This window comes from Alligator sinensis, unplaced genomic scaffold, assembly GCF_000455745.1.
Source record: "Alligator sinensis unplaced genomic scaffold, ASM45574v1 scaffold566_1, whole genome shotgun sequence".
Lineage (NCBI taxonomy): Eukaryota > Metazoa > Chordata > Crocodylia > Alligatoridae > Alligator > Alligator sinensis.
The window spans coordinates 2845015-2871545 of NW_005842017.1; the positions used below are offsets into that span (position 1 = coordinate 2845015).

At 45.9% G+C, this 26531-nt stretch overlaps 1 protein-coding gene across 1 annotated transcript in view; it reads right to left on the reverse strand.

Moving 5' to 3' along the window:
- Nucleotides 1-21108, reverse strand: part of LOC102383614 (aldehyde oxidase 3) — a 105631-nt gene extending 84523 nt beyond the window's left edge. The window contains exons 1-10 of the mRNA XM_014519219.2: nucleotides 20988-21108; nucleotides 18153-18210; nucleotides 14091-14187; nucleotides 12631-12739; nucleotides 11244-11370; nucleotides 9719-9780; nucleotides 8097-8186; nucleotides 6388-6468; nucleotides 3552-3696; nucleotides 1511-1603 (exon numbers count right to left, since the gene is read on the reverse strand). Of these exons, the coding sequence (XP_014374705.1) occupies nucleotides 1511-1603; nucleotides 3552-3696; nucleotides 6388-6468; nucleotides 8097-8186; nucleotides 9719-9780; nucleotides 11244-11370; nucleotides 12631-12739; nucleotides 14091-14187; nucleotides 18153-18210; nucleotides 20988-21041 (916 nt within the window). The 5' untranslated portion in view covers nucleotides 21042-21108. The remainder of the gene's footprint in view (nucleotides 1-1510; nucleotides 1604-3551; nucleotides 3697-6387; nucleotides 6469-8096; nucleotides 8187-9718; nucleotides 9781-11243; nucleotides 11371-12630; nucleotides 12740-14090; nucleotides 14188-18152; nucleotides 18211-20987) is intronic.
- Nucleotides 21109-26531: the final 5423 nt, after the last annotated feature.

Sequence of the window (26531 nt, forward strand, 5' to 3'; positions counted from 1 at the left end):
GAAAGAGTGAGGGGCTTGAAACCTGACCCGGACGAGAGAGTACCCTCAACTGGCCCATGCTGGGGCCAGGGCCAGGAGGGTCAAAAGGGCCAGGGGTCCACCGCGAGGGACACCCAAGAGCCAGGGGCCTGGGGTCCCGACTGGCCTGGAGGTGGGCCAGGGCTAGTAGCCGAAGGTCCCGGGGGGACCATGCCCGAGAGGGGAAAATGGCTTTGGGGGGCTAGGTAGCCTGAATGAAGGCGGAGAGGCCGCCTGATTGGAGGGGTCCTGTTGGATGATTCTGGGGCCCAGCGTGGGGGCCGGTGACTATGTGAACACCAAGATGCCATCTGCGAGGCTTGGGCTGCGGTATTGGGGAGGATAGGAGCCGCAGAGAGCGCCCCCTGGCATTGGGGCACTAAAATGGGTAGCCTCCCGCTTAACTGACATCAATCAGTGAATCAATTAACACCAAGGCATGGCAGGAGAGATAGCAGGTGGTTGGCCCAAGAACAATTTGCTGTGGTTGAAAAGAATCCTTTTTTAAGCAAGGACATCCTCTAAAGTCACCTTTTCTTAAGATACACTTTAACAGAGACTTGTACAGCTGTATCTGGTATATTGATTGTCAATGTTTACCATTCAGTTTAGGGCTAAGGAAAACTCATGCAAGAAAACAACTATTTGTGGCAAGATCCCAATTTTTCAGATTTTTTGAGCATCTTTGTCTCAGAAAATATCCCCACATTACATGTCATTGCTACAGACTCAGTTCCATGCTAGGTCCTGAGATGACATACTACACCTGGGCCAGGCCTTCAGCTGGTGTGTATCAGCAGAGCCCAACTGACTTCAGCACAACTCTGACAGTTTGCAGGGAACCTGTGCAGGATTATCTCCTCACTATAGCCTGCAGCCATTACCAGATGAATGGCTTTGACAAAGAGCCTTGTGATTTACAGATGTAAAACAAAATCCACCAGATCTGGGATCCCTGCAATCTTACTTCCTCCCCAAATAAAAGAACAGAAGGGAACTTGAGCAAGTCACTGCTTGCAGGTGTTTGCTTGAATGACCTCAGCATTTGCTCCAAGACAGTTTACCCTGTTCACTGGTGAGTGTATGTTTGCGGGTATATGAGTGTGTAGCAGGGCACTAAGATGTGCCTGCCCCTTAAGGCTGAAGAAGCCTGGCCAGGGAGCTCGGCAGGCTAAGCAGAGCTCTCTGGATGGCCCCCTGTCACAGAGTGTACATGCACATGTAGTGTCATTTTTGTATATATTATGTTTACTGAACCCCCCCTACTAAGCCAATAAATAACATTTGCCTGGTGTATGCAGTCTCAATAACTAAGGACATGGGTGACCAGCTGGCTTGCATTGCTAGTATATTGAACTTTACAGAAAAAATAAACCATTCTGTACTGATGAGAGTGAAGCATTTATCTCTTCTAGTGTCTAAGAACACATTAACCTAAATTAATCTTATCATCACCATTAGAGGAACCTTAATAAGTAAATCAGGGACTCACCGTTGTTAGTGTTACTCACAATACGCAGCTCTGGAATCCTATCAGGATGGAGGATAACTGGATGATGAACACCACCGAGCTTCATATCAAGTCCTGAAAAGATGGAGAATTAAACTGAGAGTAAGAAAACAGAAAACAGCTGTCAGACTCTCAGAAGTGTGAGTCTATCATAGAATTGATGCATTTCAAGAGCTCACCATTGCCATCCTTCCTGTTTTGGGGGCTCCCAACTTCTGGGTCAGACTGAAATCCACCAATTCCAAATCTCAGCCTCAGAACCCTACACAACCCCATTCCACTGCCATTTAATCCCTACCCACCACTACACTTTACTTCTAACTTTCACTCCATGTACGCATCCTATCTTCGCAATTGTTTTATCTCCTAATCTCCCAAGTGTCTCCATGCCAAGTTCTTGTCACCTCTTGTGCCTGGAAGACCCATAACTCACTCTCTACCTATTATATATCTTAAAAAGAAGTAGCAATGTGCCTGTATGTAACCTATATATGTTGATCTATGCCCCTTAATTGCTGCAGCCCCCAGGCTCTGTGTCTCAGCTCCCACTGCTGTCGCACCTAATTCAGGCCCTGATCCAATGCCAGCAGAATTCAATAGTGGGATTCCCACTGACTTTAGTGGGTACTGCACCAAGCCTTTAGGTTGCACTGTCAGCTCCAAAGGATTGGCCATTCTAGCTGTTTGCAAAGTCCCAGGCATCTCATGGCACAATATTATCCATCAACAGCAACACAATCAAGCTTCTACTGTCTGAGTATAAATCTGAGAACTAGAGTCTCTTTACATCTTCTTAAAGTCAGTTTTACTTCCACTGTATACATGGCTATCAAAAGAACAGCTCAGGACCAGCATGATATCCCTTACTGAGAGACGTGCTTTGTTTCTACCCACTCTCCAATTCCAGGTGATGGGGGAAGAGCTCACATCCTACAGACCCACATTATTATAATCTACAAGAGGTGCTCTCCTCCTCTGCACCCTTACCCTAATGCTAATCCATACAGCTCTGCCCAACCTCCTCTTCACTTCATATGATCACTACTCCGATCCTGAGTTCTCCTCTACAACTGCTGCTCTCTTGGTGAACTTTATCCCTTCTCACTATAACATAGTAACATTAAAACATGACTGTAATATAGAGGAACCAATAGGGTATATGACTAATAAAGCCTATGTAACACAAACTCAACTGAGCTAACTATGAATACATTTAGACTGGAAATTAGAAGGGTCCTCACAATTAGAACAGTGAGGTTCTGGAGCAGCCTTCCAATGGGAGGAGTGGGGACACAAGACCTAATAGCTAAAGATGGAGTTTGATAAGCTTATGAACTTACGGCACCTGCAAAGCAGGGGGCTGGACTTGATTACCCAGAAGACCCCTACGTGGCTAAAGTGATGCTTTCTACATGCACCTACTTTTTTGTTATCCTTTCCTGAGTTCCATCTAATTGAAAGCTTGAACCTATAGACTCTTACGCATGTGAATGGTCCTTATCGATATAGGCAGTCTCACTGAAGGCAATGGAAAAGGGATGGTGCTGTGGCTCATGGCATGATCTAGTTAGTGCTCCAGGACCAGCTATGTCCCTGAAGTACTGTGTGAATTTGGGTAAATAAATTGGTCCATGGTGTTTAAACTTACCAAAGTCATGTAAATCTTTCATCTCACCTCCTGTGCAACAGAACCCCTAGCCCTGTCCTGTGAGCTGACATGGAGCCAAGCAACCCGGCCCAGCAATGGCGGTGCACTGCCTCCTGGTCCACACTACCTCCTGGTCCACCACCCCAATCTCTTTGCAGAAGCCTTCATGACTTATCGTGGAAGCCCAGGGGTCCATGGAACACAGGTTCAAAACCACTGGCCTAACATTCAAAAGTGGTCTCCAAGTTGGGGTAATTCCATTTTTGGATGCAGAAGTTGTCAAATTTAAGGCCTAGTTATCAAAGACACTTGGAACTTGCTGCTTCCACTGAATAGTAATCATTCCTATGAGAAGGGACCCTGGACCCCTCGTACCAACGCTGGTGTTCCCCACAACAACAGGTGCTTTGGGATACTTGGTCTTGAGCTCCAGAAGCTCCCGCAGGCTAGCGGGAGAAATCCACGTAGTTCTTTCCCCCTGAAAAAACAGAGTTCTTCCCTGCTGCTCCTGAGCCATTCTCTGTAGTGGAAATAATACAGATTTAGTGCTTCAGATAAATGCTAATATTAAGGCCCCTGTAAAGCAATATAAAATACAGCAAAAGGACTGTGTAACAGTAGGTGTAATACCTTGTACTTAAGCAGCGCTTTTTTACTGTGGATTCAATAGTATCTTACAATGCTGTATTGAATTATAACTCATATTGTAGATAGAGAAATTGAGGCATGAAGAGGCTACAAGAATTGCCTGTGTAAGCACAACAAATGATCAGTAAGAGAGGATTATAACTAAAGTATCCTGTGCTAACCACTAGGAAGGATCCCCCTAGAAGGTTGTTCAGTAACTAACCAATGCAAAGTGATTTTCCCTTCAATACTGAGCCTTTGTCACCTCCTTTGCTTGAGTATTAACATTCTCCTGGAAATTCTGGTGTCTTCAGACAAAATGTACCCTCTCACCATGTCTGCTCAGTCCACGCACAGCCCTGACTGAAATCCTCTATCCCAAATCCTGATACATTTTAGCAGAGATTTAGTTTCTAGTACAGCCAGTAACAAAATCCCAGATAAACTCTCACACAATTCTGGTTGCCAGGAGGTACTACTCTGAAAAGTGACGGTGCGAGTGTTTGTATTCAAAGGTACATCTGGCTATCCTCAATGTGCTATTTACTTCTGAGAAGTGTAAAAGGTGTCAATGAAACTAAGAGGGAGTGAGTAGGATCCTAGCCTTTCTGTACATCCTCCACAGCACTGTTCCAGTCACTTATGCCTAAGCTACTTCCTTGAGTGGTTGTGTAACTCTGGCATCCAGACAGTGTCTGGGAATGTTTGAAACAATTAAACAAACACAGAATCTTTCAGGAGCAACAGCTGTGACTTGCCACACCAAGCTGAAGTTCTGCCCATTCTCTCAGCTAAACCAAACGAATGCTGTCTGCTTTATAGACTGACTGCAGTGTGGACACTTCTCCCCAAGTCTCTACAGCCATGTGTAGATGAAACAAGATGCGTGTGTTCACGACACTTTAAAGCAGGCTAAATGCTTTTGCACCACTTTAATGGTGTTGGTGTTTCAACGCCTTGAAGGTGTATTGCGCAGTAATTCCAGCCGCTGTAGGAAATTTGGTGGTGTAATGTGCATTAAATGACTTAGGGTGCAGCAAAATAAAACTCTTCCTCCAAGTTTTAATTTGCTGCCCCTACAGCTGCAGAGCAAAACACCAGGCTCCGTGCAGCTCCGCGGCTCTGCAGGAAGCCCTGCAGGCAGCCTGGCAGCAGCCTGGGAAAGCAGACTCCGCCCAAGAAAAGCAGCAAGCCTGATATTTTTTTCCCTCCCCCGGAGCCTTCCTGCCTGCCTGAGCTGCGCGGGGGCCCAGTGCTTCCCTCCACAGCTGCAGTGCCCCCTGGGACTGCCTGAGGCAGGTGCTGTGGACAGATGCTGCCTGGGGTGGGCCCACCGCTGCTGCAGACGGAAGCACCTGCTCACCCCGCCCAGCCCAGGGACCACTCCACCTGCCGGCAACTCGCCCTCCCCTCCTCGCTGGAGAGGCAGGTAAGTTAGTGGGTGTGTACAGGACACAGGGGTTTAATTAGCCCTAAACTGAACTGGTGTTCTTTAAAAATCCACTGCTTCAATTTAGGGCCCCCATTTCATCTACACATGCCCTAGAGTATCAACCACTGCTTCTCTCCTTGCTTCTTTCCAGCCCCCTCTGAGCCTCCAAGAACTTTTACTCCTACTTCCAGCATCCTTCAATAAGCCTCCTCATCCTCCTTCCCCTTCACTATGCTTTCCACAAGACAACCAGGTCTCCTATCCTTAAGCTTAGATCGGCAACAGATCAGACCCTGTAAGCTATAATAGATCATGATCAAGACAGGTGGGAAAGGGGCACCTCACTGTGTGGAAAAAACAATGGAGCATAATTCTGTAGTCATTAGAACCCAGAGGAGAAGAGGGAAGGAGCAGGTTATGAGACGTGGCTGGACATTTTCCAATTAAATGCTTTTTCATCAGACGTTGCCAAGTTTTGATATGAGAAAGTCCAGTTTTTGAGCATCAAACAACATTGTGATTTCAGGATTTATTAGCTTTTTAAAATAAACAAGCTGAAACTGTCAAGGGTGAAAGATCATGTTCTGACTCACTTAAACCACAATCTTCTCAGATACCTAGTTAGCAAAAATTTGGGGGATTCTGCCTTTTGGCTTGATTTGAGATGGGAAATTTTTCTGATATCTCAAACATTTTTTTGAGAACAAAAAACTTTTCCCTGCCTACTTCTATGGCTACATACCCCCTCCATACAGCCACTTCTGCTGTGCCCTCACATGCAGCCCCACAGCAGTCCCTCTCCTACCATACTTCACAGCTCAGCTCAGAGGAGAGAGAGTGCTTTGAGAGGCTCTGCACTGGAACTCAGACACTTCTTCTTTTTCTCCCTCTCTATTACTGTATTTTGTTGTTTAGAACAGCTAAAACAATGTTAATTAAACTGAGTGGAAGAAAGAAACTCATGTGTAAAGCATGAGACCTGCACATGCTGAATTTCAACCTGGAATTTATAGTGCAAAAAATGGCCCTCTGGGGATGAAGTTGGCCCAATATATCTTTTCCATACCAAGTTTCTATAAAATATAAACATAAGTGCTTTATCATGTCTTTCATTTAAGGAGAAACAAATCATGGAAGAGAAACACTTCCTACCATAAGTTCAGGTGGAAATATAAACTCTTGACTTGGATCAGCAGGCTGAAATTCTTCCGGATTGCAGAGACCTGAACGCATCTAAGAAAAAAAGTTTTATATAAACATTTACTTATAGAGGAAAAGCAGAATTTCTTTCCAGAGTAAGTAAAAGAAAAGCCATGCTGAGCTCTTATGTGGAATTTATCATCCATGTATTTCAAAGCACTTTGCAATGGAAACTCAAAATCATCTCTCACACTGGGAAACATGCAGCGAGGATTCCCAACAGCACATGGTAAACTAGCGGCAGAACCAGGGCCAGAACTCAGCTCTCCTGACTGATAGAGCAGAGCATGAGCTAGGCAACATTTCTTGCCTGTTTGGGTCTTGTTACCACATGAACAATATTAAAGATAGGATGATGGCATGGAGATCTCTCCCATTCCCTCCAGGCTGCAGCTGAGAAATGTGGGTGGAAGTTTGCTCAGTTTCTGCCTATGTTATACCTATTGTGTGGATAAAATCAGGACTTCGTTCTCTAGGGCACCTATAACCAGGGAAAAAGCATTCTCCTTGCTGAGCCTCTCTTCTCCTTTCACCTTCCTCTGCTGCTCTCCTTTCCAGTTATATGCCACCCCCTTCCCTACCACCCCAGAGCAGCAATACAGGTTTCCCTTGCTTTATGCTGTACACGCATCCTGGAAAATGCTGCATAACTTGACTTTGCGTAAAGGGAACCCACTTTACAATGTAACAAATAGGGATGTGTTCCAAGACCTCAACTGTATTGACCCCCAGACCCATTTCTACCACTTTTACAAGACAATTTTGGTACTCGCCAACAGCACACAGTACACACAAGCACAGGGTGGTGGTGAATGTTACCATAATGGTGATGGCAACCACAGAAACATGTGTCGCAGACAATGAGTGAGGAGCACAGATCCACACAGGAGACTATATTTTGGTGCGCATCACTCCCACAACGCACTGCACAAAGCAGCTGACTGAGGGCTTCCACCACACCAGTTGCATAAGAGTGAATTTACCTTGCACATAACTCATTTTTGGTATAAAGTGTCATTGAATAAGAGCGAATTTGCACCTACGGAACCTGCATAAAGCAAGGGAAACTTGTAGTAGCTGCTATCCACACCTCTGCTCACTAGCCCTCCAGTGGCAAGTCACAGTTATGCAGGTCTGAGAAGGCATTATTAAGCCTTAACCTGTGATTACTCTGAAACTGCTCTAACTTCATGACAACATGATGTTCCTCATGGAATGGCTTCAGAAATACCTTAGAGATGCTGATAAATAAGACAAAACTTGTTACCCATAATTATGATATGAGGCAGAGCAGCACTATGGTCACTACAGTGTCATGTAGACATACCCAAGCTAATTGAAAATTAGCTGGATGGGTACTGTTAGGATCCCAGTTGTGGCAGCATGAAGATCAGTAGATGTTAATTTCCCCTTCTTTCAGGAGGGCATTGCAGCTAATACTACAGAGCATGTTGATGTGCCAACTCTGCTGCTGGTGCCCACGCTAGACAGTGTGAAGTTTGCTCAAGTATCTCTTAGTTAAGCAATAATGACTTCAGAGTAGACAAACCTATAGGTACTGCTGGACAGATGCAGAACCAACATCTAGAACAGATCAAAGAAGTTTATTCACCATCAACTTTACAATACAACTGGAAGTAATTCAAACCTCTGCATCTTACCCGATCTCCCCTATCAGAAGATGAGGACACACCTCCTTCCTGATCCAGGCAGCACTGTCCTGTTCCTCTCAGTTGGCAGCAGGTTGGTTCCTAAAGAAATCATGTCCCATCCTGTCATTGTAGTGAGATAACTTCAAGGGAATGGGATTTCTTTTTAAATACATCTTTGATTCTACCTGCACACAAGATACTGACCACTGTAGGAGGTGGTCCTTTGTCTGAGGCTTAGCCTAGTTCCTCTGGAAGTCAATGCAAAAACTTCAAATCGCTGCAGTGTGGTGAGATCAGATCATTGAAACTGTACAAGGGATTGCTGGGTGAGAACTGTACAAAGGATTTCTGGGTCCATTGGAGGAGTCCTATTTGAATGTGGTTGGATATAGGGAGGTCCTATGAGGAACACTGGACTGACACTGGACATGTACTTTTCATTTGCATCTCTTCTTTTCCTTGAAATGACCACAGGATGGCTCAAGCTAGTGGAAGAGGCCCAGTTTTCCAACTTGGGTTGGGACCTCCCAGCCAGGGAAGAGCCATGCAGGGGTTTTCAGTGCTGCTTTCTGTTTCCAGTTTTCAAGGAAGGTGAAGGATATGGCCGGGGAGATGTTAACGAGGTGGGGTGAAAATGTGATTTAGTGTATGTGGTGGTCTGTGACTGACATGCAAAACTGGCTGTTGAGAGATGAAGGCACAATATCAGATATTATTCAGTTGATTTTCCTTTCACTATTACTCCCCTTGTGACTCATAATCTGAGTATCAGCACTGCTAGGCCTTGTGGTCTCCAGCTTCTCATAGCAGATTCTGGTACATATTTTAATCAGGAAAGAGTAAATGTATATTATTGTAGCCTGTATAGTTACATTTTTAGTGCCTCTGATATACTGCCAACAACATACAGACTCCATATAACTTTGACCATACCTATATTATCTGCGGACAATCACAGGGTTTCATCAGTCAGTCTTACAGGCTTGCTGTGTTTGTGCAAGACTTCTGGGGCTAGGAGAGTCTCTTTTTGTGGGTAAGTGGGCAATTTGGCTTCCAAGCCTGCAAAGTCTTAAACACATACTGAACACTAAAGTGAAGCCACATTCAAAACTTGGCAGAATCAGCATCTTATTTATGAGAAGAATTTGTACAGGGGAGATTAGGAAATGTAGTTAGCATCATGATCTACATTTTCAAAAGTGAACATGAATTTCAGCATGCCTCAGTTTTTTGGTTGCCCAACTTGACATGCCTATGGCTCAATATCCGAATATCCAAAACTGAAGGCAGTGGGAGCTGACAGTAACCAGCAACTCTGAAAATCAGACCTTACACACTGAGGCAAGATTTATACTGAACTTTCCAAAAGATCAATCAAAGTGCTCAGAATTGGGGCTGGATTTTCAAATGAGCTCAGCTCTCAATGTGGCACCAAAACATGGGACAGGTATTCCAACATACCCAGCACCCAGCTGCTCCCATTAGTACACTTGGGGCCAGATTTCTGACACAGCCCACCTCCCAAGGCGTACCCAGACCTTCTGCAAATCAGGCCCTTGTTGGGCTCATACAAGAGATGGACCCTTTTGAGTAATACTGACCAATTTGTCTAATTATTTTCTTCTACCTACCCCAGCAAATGATTTGTAGCTTTCTATTATTGGTCTATATCCAGTGCAACGGCACAAATTACCTAAAATAAGCAACAAAATAATTAATCAGAAGCATCAATGCAATTAGAATTTACTCTGAAGCAGACACCTAGACACAAACACCCCTGCAGTCCTTTTTCTCTAATGGGACAAATCAAAACAACTGAAAAAAAATCACACATTACTGAACACTGAAACTACATCCAAATTCAAAAAGTACAGCTGGCACTCTCTCAATGACTGGTGTTATCTTATTGAGATCCATACACTATCTACAATGAAGTACATCATCCACTATTACTATTTTCATTAGTATATCAGGATATTTTTTCAAAATACCTCCAAACTATTTATCTTGTATGTTGACACCTCTCACTGTAGTAGCCAACCACCATGCCCATAAAGTCAATAGTAAAACCCCTACTGGACTGTTGTTGTTTGTTCCTTTACAGCAGGGATGTCAAAATTATGGTCCACCACCCAGATCCAGCTCTTGGAGCCATACCATGTGGCCAGCAAGACTCATAGAGGATCAGGGAATCCAGGGTTGAGGCAAGTGAGAGAAGAACAGTGGAAAAAAATCCTGGTAATTTCCTATTCACTCTTCGTTTCAGCATTCGCTTTCTGCCACTGTCTGACACAGGATGTTGGGCAAGATGGACCTATGGTCTCACTCAGTAAATGGTAGTTCTTATGCTCTTAAGTGTAGGTAGTGCCAAAATGTGGGACAGGGAACCTGGTTGACAATGTGGGGGTTGAGTGACAGCTGTATTAACCTGTGTGGTCACCCTAACTGATGTTCAGCCCAACCTACTGTCAGATCTGGATCTGGTCCATAAGGAGCCCTGCGGTCTGCATATGGCTCGTAAGGAGCCCTGTAGTCTGGACCTAGCCAGGGCTGGGTTGAGTTAGACACCACTATTTTACAGGAACAAAACTATCAGGGGGTTGGTATTTTTTACTCTCTGGCAGGGTGGGGCATGATCTGGGTTAGAGAAGATAAGGAAAATTTGACTTGTAAGTGTTACTTGTGATGGACAGGCTCTCTCAAGGGAAGAGGCTCATTCAGTTATTTCCTGTGCATGGTAACTGCTTGCAGAAATCCATAATTTAGACAAAACAAGATTTCACAGTGTGGGTGAAACACCCAGCATCAAGGCCTAGATGAAGGGCCCAATTCTCTGCTACATCTGCCTAAATCAGGAGTTAGTTAAATGAAGCAGCAGGTGTTTTGCTGACAGAGAACTAGGCCAAGATGAGTCAGCCTCATGCAAGGTGGATTTTCAAAACGGTCAGCATTAGCTTAATAAAATCAATTGACCAAAGTTAAGTGCATCAGAAAATCTACCAAGGAAACTTACCGACTGCATGTGATTTTTTTATGTTCTCTTCTGGCCCTTGACTGACATCTTGCCTATCACTGTAATAAGGTGTATGAACACCCCCTGCCCCCCAACTTCTTATTTTACCTCCTACCATTGACCGTTTTGTGAAGCAAACCCACCGTCCAGAGCTGCAGTTATCTGCTCCATGGAGGGCTCCGGGTGGTTTCTCAGCAAAGCGTACATGGACATCACCATTCCAGGGGTGCAGAAGCCACATTGAGAGCCATGGCACTTGGCCAGCCTTTCCTGGAATGAAACAGAATGCCTGATAGCAATGCTCAGCAACTTCCTGGCTCCAGCGAGCATGTGATCATACGCAGCATTTGGAATACCACAGCCTGACCATTAGCACCAGGACACGGGGTGCAGGCACCTTAGGAAAGGGCCTGGGTTGTTTCTTACTTTTAGCCAGACACTTCCACAGATGCTGATGGGGTTACGTGGTCTAAGTGTAACAAGCAGAATGAGGCAAAAGGCCTCCTTAGGTTAGGGACTGGCCTCAGTGCAAATGTTTCTGAACAGGGAGGACAGAGCAAACCAGAGTGCTAGAGCTGACTAGGACCCTCAAGGACCTTAGGAAACAGTATAAGGCATGGAAGGGAGAAAAGTGATCTAAAAAGATTATAAAAGCTGTGTGGGCCGGATCTTATGTTTGAGGTACAGTCCTCAGTTGAGGGAGCGCGGAGGCTCCTCTAGAGCAAACCCGAAGGATAATGTGCATGCTACACTCACTGCTTGATCTAATCTCTGTCTTTCTCCCTTGTTCTTACCTGGAACCATCCATCTCTTAGGGGTGGAGCACACTCACTGCAGTACAGCTGACAGATCTGCCTACAGCAGAGAATGGAGCAGGGTGATGCTCCCAATCTAATCTCATAAGAGCTGGCAGGGAGAAAGCCCTGTGCTGTGGACATTACAGTTGCTTTTTCACTCTGCATAGGACTCTAAACAGTAGCCATCTCCTTGCTCCACTTGCCCCCTGCGCATGAATGCAAGGGCCAGGCATAGTCTGGTTCTTGCCATAGATCTGTTGCTCTGGCAGTTCCCAGAAGCATCTACCTTCATGATCAAAAGAAGCCAGAACTCCTTACTGTAATGATATAATGGAGAGAATCACTGAACCTCCACACAAGGTCCTACCATCACTGCAGATATGGCCAGAGTACAGGGAAGGGAGAAGCTTCCAGGTGCCTCTGGGACTTGTAGTCCATAGTTACAGCCAGCAGTAAGTTTGAGCAGGGGAAGGGGTGTTTAACCCCTTTCCCTGGCCCCAGCCCCCAGCCAGGGTTCACCTTGGGGGGTAGCCCCCCGACCATAGACTGGGATGAAGCCCAAGCTGGGCTTGGCCCCCTGCCCTCCCCTCCACCCACCTTGTCAGCCAGCCCTCACTGCTTCAGCTAGGGAGCAGAGTGGGTGGGGACAGTCCTACTCTGGAGCAGACAGCACAGTCCAGTTCAGGGCTAGAAAGCAGCCTGACCAGTGCTATACCGTCTACTGTGCTCTCACCTGAATTGGGTGAATCCTGGTTTTTGTGCTTCCAACACCTTCCACAGTGGTGACTGCAGTGCCATGCAGCGAGCATATGGGGAGCAGGCAGGAGTTGGCAGGATAATGTCTTTGGAACATGAAGGAGAATCTTGGCATTTAAAATGGTGTACATGACATGGGTGGAGGGTCTCCAAGAACAAAGCACAAGCAGATTACACTCGTTGGTGTAGGGCTGTCCAGCTGGCAGTCTATAGGCTGCATGTAGCCCTTAAGGGGTTAAGCTGCAACCCCAGGCTCCCAGTCTGGACATTGTTTCCTCCACTGCTCCAGCTGCTGCTGGTGCAGCCAGATTCTCTGGGTTCCCTCTTCCTCCTCCAGCTTCTGGGGCGGGGCCGGGTGGTGCAGATGAGGGAGCTACAGCTGGAGGACTCAGGGGCCATGGGAAGTCCTTGCAGTGCAGGAACACTGACAGTGCAGCGAGGGGCAGGGAGGGAACGTGGCACAGTGTGTGGGTATGCCGACATGGTGTAGTGGCGGGTGGGAGCACACCATGCCTGAGGTGGCCAGGAATGTGCGTGGCCCACACGGCACCTGGCCAGGAGGGAACTGTGGCCCTTAGCCACTTAGAAACTGGACAGCCCTGGTGTATTGTACAACTTCCTGAACTAGACAGCAGAGTGATGGGGGAAGGAGTTGTACGTAATCTTGCCCCCTGACTGCAATTGTGTACATCTGGTATGTACCAAAAAAGCCACTATCAACATGCCCTAAAACAGGGGTGTCAGACATGTAGCCTGTGGAAGTGTGGAGTATGGCCACAGTGAGCTTGGCCTGCCACAGAGTTTGGGGCCCTGGTCCCAGTCGACATGGCTATTGTAGGCAGGATGGTAAACTCTGCAGCCACTTGTCCAACTGCTGCCAGTCCTGCTGCAGCCAGTGCAATCCTCACTACCTTTGCCCTATGCTCTGGCCAGAACTGACCTGTAAAGGATCCCTATGGTCCTTTGTTCGCCACAGAAGATAAGGTGAGCTTTGCCAGAGGAAGAATAATGTGTGAAAATTGTATAAAGATTTCTCTTGGGTGCAGATCCTAGAATCAAATTAAAATAAGGATGCAGGTGTCTCAACTCTCCAGAAGTTGCTAAAAGAACTGCTGTAATCTCCAAAGAGTAAGATCTCAAGCTAGAAATGTATACTAGGAACGGAAGCTATGTCCCTGCTCTTTGAATGAATACATGTTTAAGGAATGGAGGGTGAGCAGGAGGGGATTTAATGTGCCTGTCACAGGGTAATTCTGGGGCCAAGACTGGCAAGTGAAAAAGGTTTTTTGCACAGATAAAACCCTTCGACATCTGCCAAAATATTTACCCGGGCATAAGAATATAAATCTAAATTAAGAGGAAGAAACCCCAAACCTTCTGCAATTAATAACTTGCTGTGAACAATAAATTACTTTCTAAATCTTACAACATGGATACAGTATCTTCTTGGAAACTGGGTCATACGTGGATATCATCACTGTGCAGGCACCACAGCCCCCTATTCCACAGCCTTTTTTCGTCCCTGTGAGACGAACTGTGAAAGAGGCAGTTAAGGAAGAAAATGCCTGGTCCTCCATTTCACTTTTATTTACATTTTCCCCCCAAGTCCCCTGCCATTTGACTAGTGTTCAGAAGTGGAGGAGAGTTCTCTCTGTTTATTTCAGTGACTGACTCCAAGTGCTGCAGCTTGGGTAAATGCCTGTTAGACAACTACTTGGTATGCTTCAAAACCATGACATAACAGCAGTCAGATCAGCCATACCCACCTACAATGCATCATGTTTGTATCACCAGGGATCACTAGGACATAGTTCACTTGCAGGACCCTTTTTTCCCCAGAAATCCTATTTGTTTTGCCTAACAAATGGGCCACATAAACTCAATAGCTTTTCCTAGGTGGTTTCTGCCGAGGCTCTGAAGGGCAGCTGTGCGATAAAAGAATGTTAGGTTTTAAAGTCCTTTTCCAAATTGAAAAAAATAAAAATAAAAAACTAGACTTACAAGTTCCTTAGGTTGAAAAGTCAAACACTCAAGTTAAGAAATGCCAGAATTAGGGCTACCCATAGAATGTTTACTTGGCCCACTTAGCGCCTGGAAAAGCGATAGCTTTTTACCTCCTAAATAGCAACAACCACATCTCCTGCCATGCCACGTGTGAATGGCAGGAGGTACAATTTTGGGATCAGAGATAAGTTCCCAACCATGCCCTTTCTACTTGCCAGTGCAGGGGGAGCCTGGGACCAGGATCTGGAGGTTGCCCTGCACTGGGAAGTTGAAAGCTGGTTGCTCAAAGGTCCAGGGCAGGGAGCACCAGTCAGCTGGAGGACAGCAGGGAGTACACCAGGGTCTCAAACCAGCCCCATTTAGGGGCTGGACCTGACAATTATCAACCCCAGCTAGGACCAGCCACATATTCAGTTTAAGATGCTGTACAAACCGGCCATACAAATGTTCTACATTAACTGTAGCGTTATGGTGTCTTCAACTGGATATACCTGAAGCACCCTTGCCATTTATGTTGCAATGGACATGTTAGTTATTGCATAAATGTAACATGTGGAGGGGGCCTTAGACCCCAAGCTGCTCATCAGTTGCCACTGGTGTGTGCGCCTGGTAATCCAGGACTACCTGCCAGTTACAAGACAAAAAGAGAGCATAGGAACCACTTTGCAGAGGCAAAGTTAGGAGTTAAAAGTACACCAGGAGTGCCTTTACACGTGCTCCGGAGTGGCTGGGGGGGGTGGGGGGGACACTTTAATTAGAGAAGATCTTGGGATATGCTCTAATTAAAGCACCCACAACATCTTGTGTATTCAGTGTCCTACGCTTCAAAATAGTGGCAGGGGCGCTTTAACTAAAGCTTGGCACATGTGGAGGTGGCCTAGGAGTCTAAGCGCTGACTTTTATTAAATCATGTACAAGGTGTGCACGAGGGGAAACCTGGGCTGTCAACGTGCATGAAATATTTCAATACCAAATTGATAAAAAATAAGGATTTGTGGCTGGGAAAATGTCACTTAAGAGATGAGACTATGTTTCCTTGTGCCCCTCTGCTTCTTTCTCCTCCCAGTACTGAGTCCTATGGATATTTATTTTTCACCATACAAGTTTTGCAAACATCCTTCCATGCTCTTGGAAATGGGAAGGACATGCCTTTGATGGCATTTCAAGCTTTAGTTTTTCTACCATTTACCCTTGAAGGCCAGATCTGAGTGTCAGAACCACCTGCTTAACATTACTGACTGGGAGGCAGATCCTCAGCTGCTATAGTTGTCACTGATGGAGCAATGCCAATTTGCACCATGTGAGAATTTGCTCCTCTGAATAGCTCCACTGACATACAGAAAAGAAGGGCTGTGCAAAGCTTCAGGTGGTGATTTGATTCAGAGGAGATTTGGTTCAGTTCGGTGGCCGAATCTCCAAATCTGAACCAAAATCAGGAGACCAATTTAAAGGTCCGAATTGATTCAAAACTCTCCCAATGTTCAGAAAAGATTCGGAGAGCTTTGATGATTTAGGCAGTCCCCGGTGGCTGCAGCAGGGAGCTGCAGCTGACTCCGAACTTGTAAGTACTAGGGGCAGGGGAGGCCGGGTCTGGGAGAGGGGGGAGGAGACCATGGGGGACCCCTGCCAGCCCTCCTGAACCCCCCTGCTCCCCCAGTCCCCCCTGACCTCTGCCTGCTCCCCCAGTCCCCACCATGGCTACTGCCACCTGCCCCAGCTTGGTCCTTTAAAAAAAAGCCCTGGTGCTCACCAGGTATTGCCAGGGGGGCGGGGGGGAGCTGCTGCCCCACACTGCCCCATGCTGCATGGGGGGTGCTCTGCACAAGCCCCCTGACCTCCTCCACCCTTGCTTCCCCGGCCCCCTCACAGGTGCCCAGCCCGGGTCAGCTCTGGCCCTTTAAGAAAAAATAAACCTGAGAAAATCCCCAGGACTCCTGCAGTGGCCTTGGGGCTTCGGGGGAACGTGCAGAGCCCCTCACTTGGCATGGGGCAATGAGGGGCAGTGGGCATCGCCCCCTACTGACAGGAGCGGTGAGTCTTGGGTTTTTTTGGTTTTTTTTTTTCCCTTAAAGGGTCGGAGCTGGCCCAGGTGGGGCACCTGTGGTGAAGCTGGGGGAACGAGAGGGAGGGTTGCGGAGCTCATGCAGAGCGCCCCCCATGCAGTGTGGGGCAGTGGAGATGGCCCCCCCGGTGAGTACCGGGGCTTTTTTTTTTTTTTTTTTTTTTTTATATATATAGAGTGGCTGGAGCTGGGGCAGCCATTGCTGGGCTGGGAGAGGGGTGGGGGGATGGGCCTGGCCAATTTGGCCAAATTGAATCGGGACAGTGATTCAAATCACCGAATTGAATCACTGTCCCTCGAATGGGCCGGATCTGAATCTGAAGCGAATACTAAGTGCTTTGCACAGGCCTACAGTAAAGATCAGCACATGTGTAACTGCAGGATCAGAGCCTAAATGAAGTGCTTGCCAGTGAAGTAGCTCTATATTACTTTTCTTTAACATTATAACTCAATAATGTGTTGAAAGGATTTAAACAATTTTCCAAACCATAATGATTTGTTCTTACAAGGATTATTTCAATTTAAAAACACATATTTGTTCCCCAAGAACCTCCCCCCCTTTACATTATTAGTTCAAATACTATATAAAATCAACGTCAGTGGGCACATCTACACGAGACACTACATCACTGCAGTGATGAGCACTAACTGTGATGCCAATGCTACTGCATATTACGGTCAAAAATGGCCTGTGCGCCATGGGGACTGTGCAGTACCAGTGCGTACTTTGCAGTCATTTAATACTTGTTAAAGCTGCATAAAGCAAGTACTAAATGACTGCGCACTATCAACTGCTCAGTCACAGGCACGTGTAGATGTGCCCACTAAGAACACATGCAAGATCAGGTAGTTTTTTCACATTGCTGTCTGTCTACCTCAATTCTAAAAGGAAAAAGAGAAAAACCCAATAACTAGTTCCCCTTGAAGGGCCTTGTTACACCTTATGCTATGAGCTGCACAGATGTTGATCAGTGTTAGTGCTAGCTTGGAGCAGTCACACCCTTAGTCTAAAAACCTTCTGACTGTCCCGCAGCTGCACAGCCGTGATTTGCCACTAGGAACAAGACTAGGAGCTGAAGCTGTGAGTTGCCACCAGAGGACTGGGGAGCCAGGACAGGCTTCCATCCTTGCTCTACGTACAGGGCTGAGAGAGAGATCCTGGGATACTAGAGGACTTCAACTTGGGCGGCACATCTGTGGGGAATGGCCACACCTTAACAGAAGAGGTGCTGAGTATCATGGATCCGAGATAATCCTGCCTGGGAGTGGCATAGCTTTGAGCCACATAACAAGTGCTTAAAAGTACTTTAAAGTGTTAATGTATGGCAATCCAGGGGTTAAGAGCTCCAGCAACCATCCAAAATTACAGTGTAACAAGGCCCTTATTCTATTATAGCATTATGCAAATCAAAGGCATGGTTCAGAAAGGATACGCCCCTTTCTCAGATAAGACAACAACTCTTCTTCAGGGTCTGCACAGCTCTCCATCATCTGCAGTAGGAAAATAGAGGTGGGATTCTGGGTTATTGAGACATAATGTAACTTTCCTACTGGAATTAGGTGTCCTTGTGAAGTGATTTTACTGGGGATTAATTCAGTACGTGATGGCATAATCTTTTCATTTAATCATAATGTATAGCTACAGGCTTGTAACCAGCAAGAGTGAACTTGATCAAGTACTAACATATAAAATATGAGCAGCAGTTTTTGGGAGCATTGGCCACCGGATACTGAGAACAGAGTGAGCAGACACAGGGGCTTGGTGAAGGCTATCCGAAGACAAAAAACCTTGGGCCTGATCCTTCATTTACTCACCCCAGTGTAAATCAGAGGCAGCTGCATTTCAGTCCAGGGAGCTCACTGGGGCAAGAGCAGAACCAACTCCTAATTTTTAAAGCCAGAGACTCATGCAGCTTGAAAGAGTGAGTGAGAGGAGGACACAGTTTGGGGTTCTTTACCCTCCTTACCACAAAGAGGTAGTTTAATGAACCCAACCTTTAATCTCTTGCTCCTCAGAGACACAGAAGTAGGAAGATGAAGGAAAATCTCAATACAAAAGAGAAGAGAAAGGACATTTGGGTTTTAATCAGCATGTTTTAAATGTAATGAAGTTTGCTGCTTATGTTGAGGGATGCATCGACTTGGCTTCATGCCTGTCTGATGGATGGAGCTGTAGCTACAGCAGGGGCGGCCAATTATTTTGGGCAGAGGGTCGCTTACTGAGTTTTGGCAAGCCATTGATGGCTGCGTGACAGGCTGCCAGGGGCAGATAAATATTAATTTTCTAAATTTTTTAGGGGCCTCGTGGGCTGGATAGAATGGCCTGGTGGACTGCTTCTGGCCCCCGGGCTGCATTTTGCCCACCCCTGAGCTACAGCATATCACCACCCTGTGGAAATAAGGTCAGTAAGAGCTAGGTATGGGCTAGTGGCCAGATGGAAGGCATTATAGGACCAGAGTACAGAACAAATGAGGTTTGTTGTGGTCCTTTCAGAAGTTGACAAAAAGCACCAAACTAAAATCTCAGCTTTACCAATATACAGATGGCTGTACATTTCACATGGGAAAAGTTTCTTGAGCTTTTATATTTTAATTACCATTATCAGCTGAAATATTTTCTTCTTTTTATGAAAAGATGGTAACAAGACATGGGGCACATTTCACTGCTTGTTTAGTTAGCATAAATCAGGAGAACTGCTGGGTTTAGAGAGCAGAATATGGCTCATATATCTTTTCTGAAGTGAACTAATAGCAGAAAAAAGGTATCAGGTTCTTTTTAAAAGATTTTACCTGAAAAACATGTCCAAGAAAAAACATGTCTCTCAAGACAAATTATTGTAAAAGACGACACAACTAACATTTCTGACAAAGAAGTATTTCTTCAGTTCTGCCTGCATTTTAGAGCAAGGCATTTTAAATACCAGTGTTTATTTATTTAACATGGGGAGTAAGAAAAGATGAGAAAATGAATCTCAGGATGTGAAGTGTTAGGGCATTTGTAGATGACACTTTAAAGCAGGTTTAAAGTGGGTTAAATGCCTTTTGCACTGTTTTAAAGGCATTGCTGTTTGTACATTTGTCAGCGTATTGCACATTAATTCCTGCCACTGTAGCACATTTGGTGGCATAATGCACCTTAAATGACTTTGGGATGCAGCAAATGATTTTGGGATGCTGCCAAGTAAAACACCTCTGAGGAGTTTCCTACCCTAGAGCCGCAGAGGGAAGCACTGGGCTCTGTGCAGCGCAGGGGCTGTGCAGGCAGCCTGGCAGCAGCCAGGGAAAGCAGGCTCCACAGAAGGTAAAAAAATAAAGTGTCAAACCTGATCTCTGCCCCCGAGCATGCCTGCCTGAGCTGTGCAGGAGCCTGGTTCCTCCCTCCGCGGCTGCGGTGCCTCCCGGGACTGCCCAAGCCGGGTGCCTGTGGGCTGCTGCTGCGCCCCCCACAGCTCAGGGATCACTCTGCTCACCAGCAGTTCTCTCTCCCCTCCCCGCCCCTGGAGAGGCAGGTAAAGATCGGGCTCCCACACAGGTGTACATGACACAGGGATTTACTTTGCCCTAAATTGAAGCAATGTTTTTAAATAACCACCGCTTCAATTTAGGGAGAATTAAACCCTCATGTCAGGTACAAAGACCCTTAGGTTTTACTTGGCAAACAGAGAAAAGTGACAGTTTTTTTTTTTTTAAATCATGTTTTCAAAGTTATAATAGGCAACAGGGAACCCTTTTGCCAATTACCTATTTTTTTTCCAAATGCAGAAAGTTACAGATCATGTTAATATACAGTTTTAGCAAATAACTACATTATTTAAAGCAGCTCCATGCAATGAAGGATCACATGATCACTGAAAATCTATTATTATTTTCCAAACATCCAGGTAGACAGAAAACGTGAACTCCTTTCTAGTCTAAAAACTGTAGAGCTGATTTTCAAAATGTCATTTGTTTTAATAGAAATTAAGCATTTCAGTTCCTTAGGCAGTTTTGAAACTCTTGGGACCAGATACATTAAACAAAACAACTGAGCGAAACAACAAGCCAATCTAATATCTCAGTTCCTGACTATTGCCATTTACTAGGAGTAAAGACAAGGACAGGTTCAATTCCCAACTGTTAGGGACTGATGTGGTAACAAGAACTTCCCAAAGCAAGGGATGTGCAAATTTAACATGCTTACTTAACCTATAACTGAGCTTCTGCTTGACAGTATTCTACTTTCCATTTATATAATAACTTCTCCAAAAGCATTACACCACAATACTCACCTTCCTGCCATTCACAAAAAATATGAGCTCATCTGACTGTGGAGGGCAAGCCATGGTTCTGCACCCAAGTGTGACTAGAAAGAGGAAGATGTTAAACCTGAGCAAGAAATCAAGGAAATTGTATTTTCTTTCACCCAACTCAACTTTGTTCTCTGGCCCACAGAACAAAATATATAAGCATAAAAATGAGATGGGTGGGGAGGAGGCAGGGTACTGTTTCCCAGATCCCAAGACTTAAAATCCACCAATTGGGTCCTTTTCTCCACCTCCTGTCATGAACTGAGAAAAGTTGGAAGGAATTCAGAGCACCGTGTTATGAAAAGTGATGCAATACATTGACATTTCCTGAGTGAGTCATATCATAAGCTGAAGCCTTCCTAGACCTCACCCTTCTTTGACTGCCCCAGGAAAATGAGCATTTAGATAGCTCACCGATGGAAAGGTTCTGAGGCAAACACTCTTCTTAGGTGAATGCTCTGGATTTACACTGACCGACAACCAGTTTCAATTTATGAAGTGAAGTTCATAGACTCATCCAGGAAAGGAAGATTCCCTTTGAGGATAAGGACTGAGAGATTGGAGAGAGTGGTTGTCTTGTGGGAAGTGTGTGCCCACAGGTAATTGGAAATTTTTGTCTTTTGCTTCTCACAAGACAACCAGTCTCTCTCTCCAGTCTCTCAGTTCTAATCCTCAAAGGGAATTTACAAAACACCTTTTGTAGATAAGCCTACGAACTTTACTTCATAAATTGAATGAATACAAAAAATCATGGGCTAAATATAGACATTGGATTTATGGCACATTATAACCTGCCTGCCATCTGATAACCCTAGGTACCCTCTCTTTATTTTACCAGCTACATTCTATCACCAGGTCAATATTCCTCCCCCCTGCCCCCTACCTGTCTCACACCTATCGTCTCCCATGGCCTCTGGGCCTCACTGCCAAGCATTTGCATTTTCATAGACCTGCATTTTGCCTATTGGATTCTATTCTTTCTGGAGAGCACACAAAACAGGAGCAGACTTTCCTGAAGAAGAGTGTTTGTGCCCAAAAGCTTGCAAAGAACAATTTTTTCAACTATCTAGTTGGTCTAATAAAAGATATCACATTTACCCAAAGAACCTTGTCTGCCTTATTGCATTGTAGCTCTAGCACCAAACTTATTATTTAGGGCTAAGCCAGCAAAGGACTTTGGCACCTAAAGGAGGATTAAGGCAGACTTGAATTGTCTACATCTATAATTGTTATCCAGAAAGCTTCCAGAGAACTAATACACCAGAAGCTCCTCTACTTGACTTTTTAGTTCTCCAGGTTCCCAGAATTCTGCTTCTGTGCGTGCCCACAACAGTCCCAGCCTGAGCAGTTCAGTGCTTTGCTCTCACGCAAGTTTGATCAGGAGCCAGAACTCAGGTGTTCCTCTGACTAAGCCCCCCTGAGAGTCCTAATCCTGGCAACACGCCTTAAGAAGAAACCCTAATACACACAGACAGGATTGGGTAAAGCGGCAGCCACTTTACTTATGGTTATTATCAGTATGGGAGGCGCTTTGTTTCACCCCATGCTTTTATACAAATAATTCACTTGTAAGACAGCACACACAAGAAGTGATAGATGTTAGTTCATTTTGCATGCCATCCTGAGAGGGAGTGTCAAACCTACTTTTTCCCTCTGCCAGGAGAGTGCCTTAACTACAAAGCTACAAGCTTTTCTGTTTTGCTTGGGAAAATTTCCAGCCCATGCAACTCTTGTATGGAAACTGTAACAGGGGGCCTTCTCGGGGCCGATTCAACCGTGGCCCGCCCACCTGTTCCTGGGCTAACTGCCCACCTTATCTTCTGCCACACCTTGTTGGTAATTAATTAATAGATGTTCCTAAGCGGGAGGCTGCCCATTTCCTGCCCCGATGCCAGGGGGCGCTATCTGCGGCTCCATGCCTCCCCTACACTGCAGCCCAAGCCTCGCAGATGGCATCTCAATGTTATCATCATCACCAGCCCCCGCACTGGGCCCCAGAATCCTCCTAATTGAACCCCACCTGGATTCCTCCCCTCAGGCAGTCTCATCCACCTTCACACCGGGCAGCATAGCTCCCTGAACTGATCCCCCTTTGGGTGTGGTCCCCCTGCCGGGACCTCTGGCTTATTAGCCCTGGCCCACCTCCAGGCCAGTCAGGACCCTTGGTGTGCAGCTCTTGGGCATCCCTCAGTGGCCCCCCTGCCCCTTCAACCCTTCCGGTCCTGGCCCCAGCACGGACCAGTCAGGGGAAATCTAGACAGACCCAAGTCTATGGCCTTTTCTCTCTCTCCATGGGGTCCACCTTCTAGACTCTCCAACAAAGGGGTAACCCACCCAGTTGTGGGGACTAAGAGTTAAAGTGCCCCAAGCCGCCTTTCACTGGGGTGGTCACTGGCCTGGTATTTCCTGGGGGCTCCCACACCACTAGGAGCCCCACCAGGCCACCCACTCCCAGCAGGCTGCAGTTTTAGGCCATGCCCAGGACCAGCAGCCTGCTTACCGTCCCCTACACCTCCTCCCTTACCGCCAGATGATAGCAGCAGCCCTCCGACCAGGCAGTGTTGTTGCCTGGGCTCCAGCAGCAGAACTGCCCTGTTTATATGGGCAGCCCTCGGTTCAAAATGGCTGCCCTCATCAGGCACCTGCCGGGTGCTGCCCGGGTGCTGCCAGCTCCAGGCCCTTGCAGTGGCAGGCACGCACAGTGCCCTGCCACAGAAACTACTGGTAATTTGGGATGTATTAGTCAGAAGGATAGAGAAAGTAGGAGTATGACTGTGAATAGTAGCAGTTAGGGCACTCAGTAGGGAAGGGGATAGTCCTGGGTTTGGGTCCCTGCTCCCAGGACTGTTTGTACATTTTATTCAATGCTGTTGAAGGTGAAATATGTACCTGAGAGCAGGGACCAGACCCAAGTTTTCCCCACGGGCTGTCTGTCTTAACCACTAGGCTGCAAAGCCACATTAACATTTTCTTCCTTTCTCTGGCCTAATAGGGGTTTCTGGATTCTACTACTAGGGTCGGCACCTGAAAGTTAGATGTTGTGGTGCCTCTCTTGTAAGTGCCTAGGTCCTTTACTGGATCCAGCCCTCAGTTGAAAAACATTGTTGTAATGGGATTTACATGCTTGTCAAAAGGTTCAAATACTCCTCTTTTGCATGTCATCATGACACTTTTCTGTTTGTCTCTGCCAGTGCAGTCTTTCAAGACTAACCAGTTCCCCAGCTCTCATCACTTTCCTGAGAATGCTCCCAGGAAGCCACTATTTACAGCTGCATTTTGAAAGCTGAAGTATTAGTAGTGTGGCATTGTTCCTGAAATTTGGGGCAAGTACCAAAGATGTTGTTACTGTTTGGCTCCAGGGACTAGTACACAGGCACGTGACTGTAACTTCTATTTCAGCATGTGTATGCACCATGCATGTTGTGTGACCTATAGTGTGCATTCGGAGACATTTCCAGGGACATCAGTGCTAGTGGAGATACAGATGTCAGGGCAAACAAGACAGGTATTCCAATTCCCTCCCTCAAGGGTTGTGCCAGGACAGCACAAGACCTGAACTAGTCAGGATCTCCACAGCAGCCCTGTTGGTTGATGTTGATGTTGGTTGATGCATCTGAGCAGTTTCAACACAGAGCTTCTACCAAATGCACCTGCCAGAGCACCACCCCACTTTCTTCTTCACTTATTTTCTGGGATTTGCCAGCTACCTTCAGGTACCTGCTGGAATGAGGGCGGCGGGGGTGGGTGGGCGGGAAGGGGTGCTTCTTATTGCAAAGTCTGTGGAATGAACCAAGACCAGAGTCCTTCAAGGCAGACAGAAGATGAATATGGGCAAATTCATTCATGGGTAATGTGATTTACTGAATTCCTTAAGATATACGGAAGCAAAGAAATAACACCACAGCGCAACAAAGGAAATTATGTGTCCATCCAGAATACAGAAACCATGCATTTAGAAACAGATGCATACCCAGTAGTGTGAATGATCTGATTATTGGGAACTGTGTCCCTTATCAGCATCGGTCTATTGGTATGCATGCTTGAAGGAGTGAGAAACTCTTTTGTGTTTGTTCTGACTGAACATATGTTTTCACTGTTTTTTAACAGTTTGAATATAGGGGCCAAGTGAACAGGGTTTGTGCGCACTGGCCTTGCCTTCTAAAATGGAATGTTTCCAAGGCCACTGATGCTGAAAAAGAAAATTGGGTAAAAGCTGTCGAGGGGTCAGCATTCATCATGGTCTCGGGTGAAGGGACCCTCAGCTCAGGAGTGCAAAGAGAGGTTGAGGGAAAGCTTCAAGTTCTAGGGGGATAGTGTTGTACTTTACCATCTAGCCTTGCAGAGAGAAGTACCGGTGAGGTACAAATTCTTCTAGTGAGTTCACATTGGGACCTGTTGTTCACTTGTTTCTAAAGAGCTGAAATCCTTGGGGTCCTAGTGAGTGAGGTGGAAGCCTGTGGCTGCTTGATTTTAAAGAGTGGTAGTGAGGAAGGGGAAGACTTGGGTTAGTAGCTACACTAGCTACTAAGATCATCTTGTGTGGGACTAGGAGAGAACTCTGCACATACTGACTGTGATAAAATGATAATCGGTTGAAGTGGGCTACTGATTATTAAGGGTTTCCCAAGTCTGTTTATTATCCCATTTTCCTTCCCCTTTTACTAAACCTTGTTATATTGCTTGCAAGTGGGGAAATTTTTTGCATTGCAACACTTAGGCAGAATTTACTTTCCTACGTTTCTGGGTGGGGGTTCAAGTCTGGATTACATTTGTGTAAATCTCTTAAATTGAACTTGACCCTTGTTACTGTTGTCCATTTAGGCAGAATGTTACACATATAATTTAGAAATCATATTTTAATTGCAGGTGCATAAATGACTGGTCTACAGCCTGACTTCGGTCACAGATACAGTATCTGACCACTGGTTTATGGGCAACTAGAGATGAAACAATGATGCAGCAAACCATCTTGAGCCATTTACTTTAACAACAAATGCAGGGTGCATGGTTCAGGACAATCTGACTCCTAGAAAGGTGAGGGCAGAGTAACATGCAGCAAACTCACAGACTGGTTGTACATACAGCCTCAGGTCATTACTACCATTTGGCTGAGGAGTCATGGGCACAGTGGGGCACTGAAGCTACACAACAAGCACTGAAAATTACCCTCTCATCTACTTCTGTTGCTCCCCAAAAATCAACCACAGCTGTTCAGAAAAAGGCAGGATACCTGGATAACTAAAGATTAATCTGCAAAATACTGTAGTGATGTAAGAGAGGCAAAGTTGGCATCACTGAGCTCTTCAACTTTGAGGACAAGTATCAAAATATGGAAGGGATTTTGTTGCTTGGCCCTCCCATTGCTACATATAGGGCACGTCTACATGTGCACATTTACTGTTCAGTAATTTAGGTTACTGTGCAGTAACTGAAAATTACTGAGCGGTACAGGTGCATGTCTACACATGCATACCCATACTGCACAGGGACTATGGTGACTTAGGTTCACTTGGGCATAAATTTGAT